This window comes from Crocuta crocuta, unplaced genomic scaffold (assembly GCF_008692635.1).
Source record: "Crocuta crocuta isolate KB4526 unplaced genomic scaffold, BGI_CrCroc_1.0 scaffold234, whole genome shotgun sequence".
In the NCBI taxonomy this organism is placed as follows: domain Eukaryota; kingdom Metazoa; phylum Chordata; class Mammalia; order Carnivora; family Hyaenidae; genus Crocuta; species Crocuta crocuta.
The window spans coordinates 3349385-3357167 of record NW_027529647.1 but is presented as its reverse complement, the minus strand read 5'-3'; the positions used below and the strand labels follow the sequence as shown (position 1 = coordinate 3357167).

The 7783-nt window shown below is 61.0% G+C and overlaps 2 protein-coding genes across 2 annotated transcripts in view; both read right to left on the bottom strand.

The window, feature by feature from the left end:
* The window catches only part of CCDC154 (coiled-coil domain containing 154), a 162078-nt gene that overhangs the window by 134580 nt on the left and 19715 nt on the right, over positions 1 to 7783 (bottom strand).
* UNKL (unk like zinc finger) overlaps positions 1 to 7783 on the bottom strand; it is a 34071-nt gene that overhangs the window by 25718 nt on the left and 570 nt on the right. The window contains exon 2 of the mRNA XM_077762747.1: positions 7511 to 7720. Coding sequence (XP_077618873.1) covers positions 7511 to 7720 — 210 coding nt within the window. The remainder of the gene's footprint in view (positions 1 to 7510; positions 7721 to 7783) is intronic.

Sequence of the window (7783 nt, the reverse complement as noted above, 5' to 3'; positions counted from 1 at the left end):
GGCACCGAGCCCACACGGAGGAGAGGCCCTGCAGACAGGAGCCGCAGAAGAGGGAGGAATTCTGCCAGGACCTGAGCCGGGGGCGCCGAGGGGGCTCAGTGAAGCGTCTGACTCTTGGCTTCAGCTCAGGTTGTGATCTCACCGTTAATGAGTTCAAGCCCCACGCTGGGCTCTGTTATCAGTGGGGAGTCAGCTTCGAAACCTCTGTGCACCCCCCCCGGCCCTCCCTGCTGTCTCTCAAAAATAGGCATTTAAAAAAATGTTTTAAAAACCTAGTTTTTGGGGCACCTGGGGGGCTCAGTCAGTTAAGCGTCCGACTTCGGCTCAGATCATGATCTCACGGTTCGTGGGTTCGAGCCCCGTGTCGGGCTCTGTGCTGACAGCTCAGAGCCTGGAGCTGCATCAGCTTCTGCGTCTCCCTCTCTCTCTGCCCCTCCCCTGCTCACACACACACTCTCTCTCTCTCTCAGAAATAAATAAAAAATTAAAAATATAAAATTGAAAAAAACCTACTTTAAATAAACTTAAAAAAAAGAAAAGGAGCCTGAGCCAGCAANCCCGTCCCTGGGGGAGGGGTGAGGCAGGAGGCTGCTGTGGCCCATCCCCCACACCTCCAGGGACGGCTGAGGAGCACGCGCGACGCTGGTCAAGGCTCAGTGCCACCTCGCTACCCAGCAAGCTGTGGACCCAGCTGCCGGGAGCACCGAGGGGATGCCCCCCCCAGAGCAGGGTTGAGACCCCAAAGTGAAGGCCTGGGGGACCACTCACCCTCCAGCCTGTCCCCTACAGTAACTGGCAGGCACGGCCGTCAGACCGCGCAGCACCTGGGGCGCGCGGGGCGCGAGGAGAGCGGGCGCGTGTCCCTGGGAACAAGGCAGAGGCCGAGGGAGAAGCCGGCTGAGGGTCCAGCCGTTCTGCTGAGACCCCGATGTGGCCTCGAGGACAGTCCGCGCCCGGGGCCCAGCACGTGGCCGGCAAGAGCTGCAAGCCGCAAACGACCCAGGCGCCCACACGATGAGGAGTGGGGGGCGGCAGGAGGCCCCTGCAGACCCCAGGAAGGGCCTCAGCCTCAAAAGGGAGCACAACTCGGACATGTTTAGGCTCGTGTAGACCTCGAGGACGCGTCGCTCAGCGAGAAAAGCCAGACACAAAGCCGCGTGCCGTGTGATCCCACTCTACGGGGTCGCGGAAGCCGGAGCCAGGGCGACGAGAGGTGGGGGGTGGATGCGAGGGGCCCGGGTGGCAGGTGGGGCGTCAGTGCTGAGCGGGGACAGAGCTGTTGTTTGCGAAGAAGAGGAGGATTTGGGAACAGGCAGTGGGGACAGTTTGGTACCACCCTACGAAAGTCTTCAATGCCACTAAACCTCACACTTAAAAGTGGCTAAAATGGCAAATCCTACGTCACAAGTATTCTGTCGTGGTTGCAAACAGAGCCCGCTGGACACCGAGGAGACTCTGTGTCCGTGTGCAGACGAGCGGGCGTCAGGTCCGGNGGGGTGCAGAGCACGGCCAGCGCCCCGGGGCCCTCGGACGAGCCCGCGGGGAGGATGTGCACCCCCTCGGCGACGGCAGAAACTGGAGACAGGGCAGGGTGCCCTGGCAAAGTGTTCCCCGGAACAGTCCCCGAGCACCGAGAGACAGGCAGGCAGCACACGGACAGGGCGACTCGGTGGCACGGCATGACAGCAAGCACGAGGACACGAGACACACACCGGAAAAAGGAGACCGGGCGCAGGGCCACGGGCCACGGCGAGTCCTGGGCAACCCCCCTCCACGCAGCTGTGCCGGGGTCCCACGCCTCCACCCCCAGCCCGCGGGCGCGCACCGCCCTGGCCTGGGACTTGGTCTCTGGGCACCGGGGGCGCGGCAGCGGTCACGGGGAGTCTGCGACTCTGGAGGTGAACGCTGCTCCTCACCCACACTGCGCCCCGGGGAGGTGCTCGCGGCGGGTGCGGGCCGCCTGACTTCCCGGGTCACAGCCCAGCCCGCGCCCGGCCCCCAGCTAAGCACCCTCCTTTCCTCTCTGGCGCCATCGTCAAGGCAACCGGAGCCCCGCCAGCCCTGCCCAGCCCTGAGCGCGGGAGGGAGGGAGGACCTCAGGTACTGGAGGGAAGACTCCGAAGGAAGGACAGCGGCCCGCCTGCAGGAGCTCCCAGCAGCGAGGGCCTCAGGCGCAGCACAGGGGCAAAGCCCGCACCTCCTCCTTCGGGGGAAGACCCAGGGCTCAGCCCAGGACTGCAGGCAGAATCTGCCACCGATAACCCATCCCAACCCATCCCGGGCCCACCGCCCCCAGGCCGTGCCCCGGGGTGATTCAGGAGATCTGCCACAATCAGTGACCCAAACAGTGTCACTGAAACAGGGTTGGGGGGTGACTGTCCGATTCTTGATTCTGGCACAGCTCACGATCCCAGGGTCGTGGGACGGGGCCCTGCGCCAGTCTCCGTGCTGAGCGTGGAGCCTGCCTGGGACTCTCCCTCCCTCTCTGCCCCTCTCCCCTGCTTATGTGCACACACGTGCGCACTCTCGCTCTAAAATAAAAGAAACTCCGGCAGGTCTACGTCGATGGCATGACGGAGCGGGACGTGCGGGACCCCGGCACAGTCGCGGCGCTCTGGGACCCTGGAGCCAGGTGCAGGGAGGACGGGATCAGGGGTCCAGGAAGGGGAGCCTGGCGTTGCCCCCTCCCTCGGGCAGCCCTCGCCTGAAGCAAAAGCAGAGCCACCGAGGCCGGTCTGCGACGGGCGACAGAAGCGGCCCACCCGGCTCAGACCCACCGTGCGTGAGCGCCGGCCAGGAGCACCCCGGGCCAGGGGCCCTTGCCGACCCCAAACCGTCCAGTCCCCCGAGTCCAGGTGGGCTCCTCGGATCCCAGGTGCCGGTCCAGGGACCGCAACGCGGGACTTCTGGGCATTCGGGACATTCAGGTACAACCGGACTCGCTGCCAGGGCCCAAGGAGCTCAAACGGGTGGGAGACCGGACGGAGCACGGACACGACGGGGCTGCAGCCCAGGACAAGCCAAGCACCGCCAAGCAGTCCCACGACGCGGGGAACGGCAAATGCGGACAAAGGAACGGGCCGTGGGCTGGAGGTGGGGGGGCTCTGGGGACAAGCTCGAGGTCAGCTCGCATCCGCCCCCTCTTCTCGGACACCAGGGGTGGGGGGCTGCCAGCTCACCCCACGTCAGCCCCGCACCCCCACCCCCTCTGAAGACAGAAGCCCCCACTGGCCGCCTCTCCCCTCCCTCGCAACCTCGCTCACTCAGCAGCTAACGTACCCAGACAGTAGGCGTCTTCCAGACTGAGCAGCTCCCGGCTCCTGACTGTTACACGGTGACATTCAGGACCTGCCCTTGGCTTTCACCCAGGCCCTAAAAGCCCAAGCAGAGCTCACCTGTAAGGCCAGTTTGGAGCAAACCTGCAGCTGCGCTGAAGTGAAATTCACCCAGAGCTTCGGGCCGTAGACGCTGGGGTTTTTACAACTAAACACGCAAGCGTCTGTCCACACAACGATCAGGCTGAAGACGGCGAGGGGCGGCAGGCACGCCACAGCCCCGACACCTGGGACAGCAGGCTCCCACAAGCACACGCGGCTTCGTGAGCCGGAAGCCACGGACTCGCACATCACCGGCCCACCTGACCCAGGGCCTGTGGGGAGAAGAGCCAGGCCAGCCAGGGGAGCCCTGAAAGCATCAGGCCGCAGTAATGGGACCCGCCCACTTCCTCCTAAGCAAGAGATTCCACAACTGGAGGTCTGGAGGGCGACTCCCCAGAACAGCCTGCGGACCGCAGGGGGGTGGGGGGGCCTACAGAGGAAGGAAAGTGGCTACTTTGCACACGAGCCAGTGGGGGCTGTTTGATTTTCCCCCAATGACGATGTTCGCCCAAGGGCCCTGGAGGGCCCCCGAGGCCACTGGGAAGGCACCTGACCATCCCCAGGAGGCCCGCACCCGCTCTCCCACAGCAGCAGGCGCCAACCACACCCGGACTCCAGGTGCGAGCACCCAGGCCAGCGCGGACGGTGGAGGGTGCGGCGTGGAGGGCGGGCCCAGCTCGGGCCGGGGACTGTCCACACCGGCTGCCTCTCAGAGCAGCTTTCAGGAGGCGGCTGGACCAGCAAACCCCTCCGGACAGGAGTCGCTCTCCTTGAAGCCAAGCCCAAGAAATACCTGAGCTGCAGGTACACGTGGGACCAGTGAGAGGGGCTGGGCCAGACCCAGGCTCGGAAGCGGCTTCCTGCGCCGCCGCCACCGACTCTCCCGAGAGCTGCCAAACGCACACACCGCACACACCGCTGGCCGACCCTGGCGGGCTAGTAACCCCCGGGGCGGGAGCACGTGACCCGAAGGACCCATCGCGCCCAGCCTCGGAGAAGGGGCGTGTCCGCCAGAGCAGAGGCCCGAGGGAGAGCCGAGCAGTGGACGCGAGGGCGCCCAAGGAGGAAGGGGGGTAAGGGCGGGGCTGCCCACGGGAGGGGAGGTGACAGCGGAGGTCACCCAGAGGTGGCACTGGGAGCACCCCGGGGGGGGAGGCCTGGGGGAAGGGGTGACAATAGGGGAGGCAGCCACCGCAGGAGGGGGGACAGCGAGGGGAGAAGGTGCACGTGTGCGCCAGCCTAGGAAAGGCCGAGACAGCAGGGGCGCCACCCGTCCCGGGGTCCCCGTCCCGTCCTGCCCCACAGCTGCAGGAATAATCCCGGATGCTCAGGTCACCGGACGAGGGCTGACGGGCCTTCGCTCTCTGATAGTATCCGTGTTTTAAAATAATAGGTCGGCTGGGGCGCCTGGGGGGGCTCAGCCGGTTAAGCATCCGACTTTGGCTCAGGTCATGATCTCGCGGTTCGTGGGTTCGAGCCCCGCATCAGGCTCTGTGCTAACTGCCAGCTCAGAGCCTGGAGCCTGTTTCAGTCTGTGACTCCCTCTCTCTCTGACCCTCCCCTGCTCACGCTCTCTCTCTCTCCTAGAAATAAATGAAAAATATTAAAAAAATAAATAAATAAAATAAAATAAAATAAAATAATGGGTGGGGATGGGGGACGCCTGGGGGGCTCAGCCGGTTAAGCCGGACTTCAGCTCTGGTCACCATCTCCCGGTTTGTGGTTTCCAGTCACCTCTGGCTCTGTGCAGACAGCGTGGAGCCTGTGTGGGACCCTCTCTCTCTCTTTTTCTCTCTCTCTCTCTCTCTCCCTCTCTCCCTCCCCCACCCTCAGCCCCTCCCATACACATTAAAAAAACAAACAGGTTGGTAGTTCATATGCCCCAAACAACTTTCGAGAACCCATGAGCTGAAATAAAAGGTTCTGTCCTTACTCTGAAAGGTAGTCACTACTGACAAATGCCATTCGGGTGCTTTGTGAACCAGAACATGTCATCAAACAGGACAAACTGTGCCATTCCACCGTGGGGGAGAGAAGGTCCCTCCCCTGTGGAACTGAGTGGCCATTACTAAGGAGAGGCCCCCGGGGCCACATATGCTCTCTGCCCACACTTCCTGAAGTTCAGGGTGAAGCTCGATACAAGTGACAACATCTCTGCTAAGACACACGTGACTTTCTTACTACACCGGGGTCGCAGGCTGCACCCCAAACAGAAAATGCCAAACCAGCGCCTAACTGCCCCTCGTCCAGGTTCTCAGTGATGGCCTCTGTGTCACTGAGATGACATGGCAATATTTCTGTAATAAATAACTGCCTGGGGGGCTCCGTCGGTTGAACGTCGGACTTCGGTTCAGGTCATGATCTTGCAAGTTTCTGAGTTCAAGCCCCATGTCAGGCTCTGTGCTGGCAGTTCAGAGCCTGGAGCCTGCTTCGGATTCTGTGTTTCCCTCTCTCTCTCTCTGCCTCTCCTCCCTCATGCTGGCATGCTCTCTCTCTCAAAAATAAACACACATAAAAAAAAAAAAACCAAACCAGTTGCCGGTTATTTAATTACTATTGAGTCCAGCTGAAATGACCACCTCCAGATGCTTCATCCCGCAAGAACGGGGTGCCACCTGGTGTCCAGCAACGGGGCCCAATCAATACCAGGACATGACCAATACCAACAGCTGTCCCAATGTGCTTTCTGTATGGGCACCAAAAGCATCGACGAATACGGTCAGTCCCTCACAAAGGGCTCTGGAAGGGAGTCAGACACAGCGGGTGACTGGATCCCATACCGGGTCAGGCAGCACCGCCCCCCGCCCCCAACCTTGGGTATCTCAGGACCCAAGGCGCAGAGAGGTGACTGACGTGGGCAAGAGAAATGGGGGCCTGGTTCCAGGCCTCAGCCCAAGAAACACAGGTCTTCTTCTATTTGCCGAAAATATCAGTTTAAGAAGCAGTTGAATAAGGCACTTGTAAAAGCCCCCACAAGCGGAACCAGGGAGGGCCAGGCACGTACTTCGGCAGGCTGCAGGCCGCCCTCGCCGCTATCTTGTTTACCTCTCTGGTGCTCAACTGAAAGTCTTCGAGGCAGCATATAAAGTTGATGATATCGCCGTGAGTGAAAAGTTTACTCCCCGCCCTAAGTATCTTTGGAAAGTGAAGAACAAACCGTAGTGTCAGAAGGGGATGTTCCACGGGGCGCCCGGGTGGCTGTCAGTCAGGCGTCCCACCCGGGCTCAGGTGGTGATCTTGTCGTTCACGAGTTCGAGCCCTGCATCAGAACCTGTGCCGACAGCTCAGAGCCCGGAGCCTGCTTCAGCTTCTGGGTCTCCCTCTCTCTCTCTCTCTCTCAAAAATAAACATTAAAAAAAACCTTTTTTTCCAAAAGGGAGCATTCCTGGAGACCCAACTCCCTTCAAGGGATCAGGGGGTGAAGCCAAATGGAGCTCCCCCAAATCAGGCCTGGATGCCAGGAGGTGACACAAGCCTTGGAGCACAGTGATGCTGCCTGACCTCCCGGCAGAGGCGGACCAGCCCTCCTTCCTCAAACGGCCCGGAAGGAAAACACAAAGCCTCCCGATACCGGTATCTGTCTGTTACATAATATACACTCTGACTGCACGTGCCCGGTTTTCCTGTTCTACCTATTGCTGAATGAATACATCTGCTCATAACACCATCGAGAAACTTGTAAGAAAACAGCCAATCCAAACAAAACGTTGGTTTTCCCAACTTTAAAGTGCTACATAAACGACAGGCTGCAAATGAATTTCCCTATCAATTTTTTTAAAAAAAGAAGTTAGACACGTACGCTGCAAGGAAGTCAGCGTTCCGGGTACGGTCTGCGCTGACGTGAGCAAGCGCTCTCAACACGCTCTCTGACCAGAAAACACGGGGCAGCTACAAAGCGGTCCTACGCCTGACAGGTGCGTCTGCCAAGGTTCGTCTCTAATGCGGAAGATCTGGGCAACTAGGTCCAACGCGGGAAGTGAAGGCAAGTCGGTTGGCGCCGCGCAAGGGTGTCCCCGAGACACGGTCCTGAAGGCGGAGAGAAGTCTGCCCCCCCAGTGGCCTCCGTTAACACCTGAGCACAGAGACAGGACCCCGTGTGCAGGTGGCGGCCGCTGGCTCTGCCGCACACTCACCCGTCGCCGTCGGGGCACACGCCGCGGGCTTCGTCGTACTTGGCACAGTACACGTCCGGGCTGTAGTTGAAGGTGCCGTCGCGCCTGCGGAGCGGTCTGCGCCGACGCTGATTTAGGAAATGCCAATGGAAACAGGTAAATGGCCTGTGCTGGGCGCACTTGTGCTGCACAAACAGGGCGCACTGCTCTGTCCTAAATTCCTTTAGATACCTAAAAAGACAAACAGCGTTGCGGGTCGCTTCCGCCGAGGCCTGGGGGGGCTCGTGGGCAGGG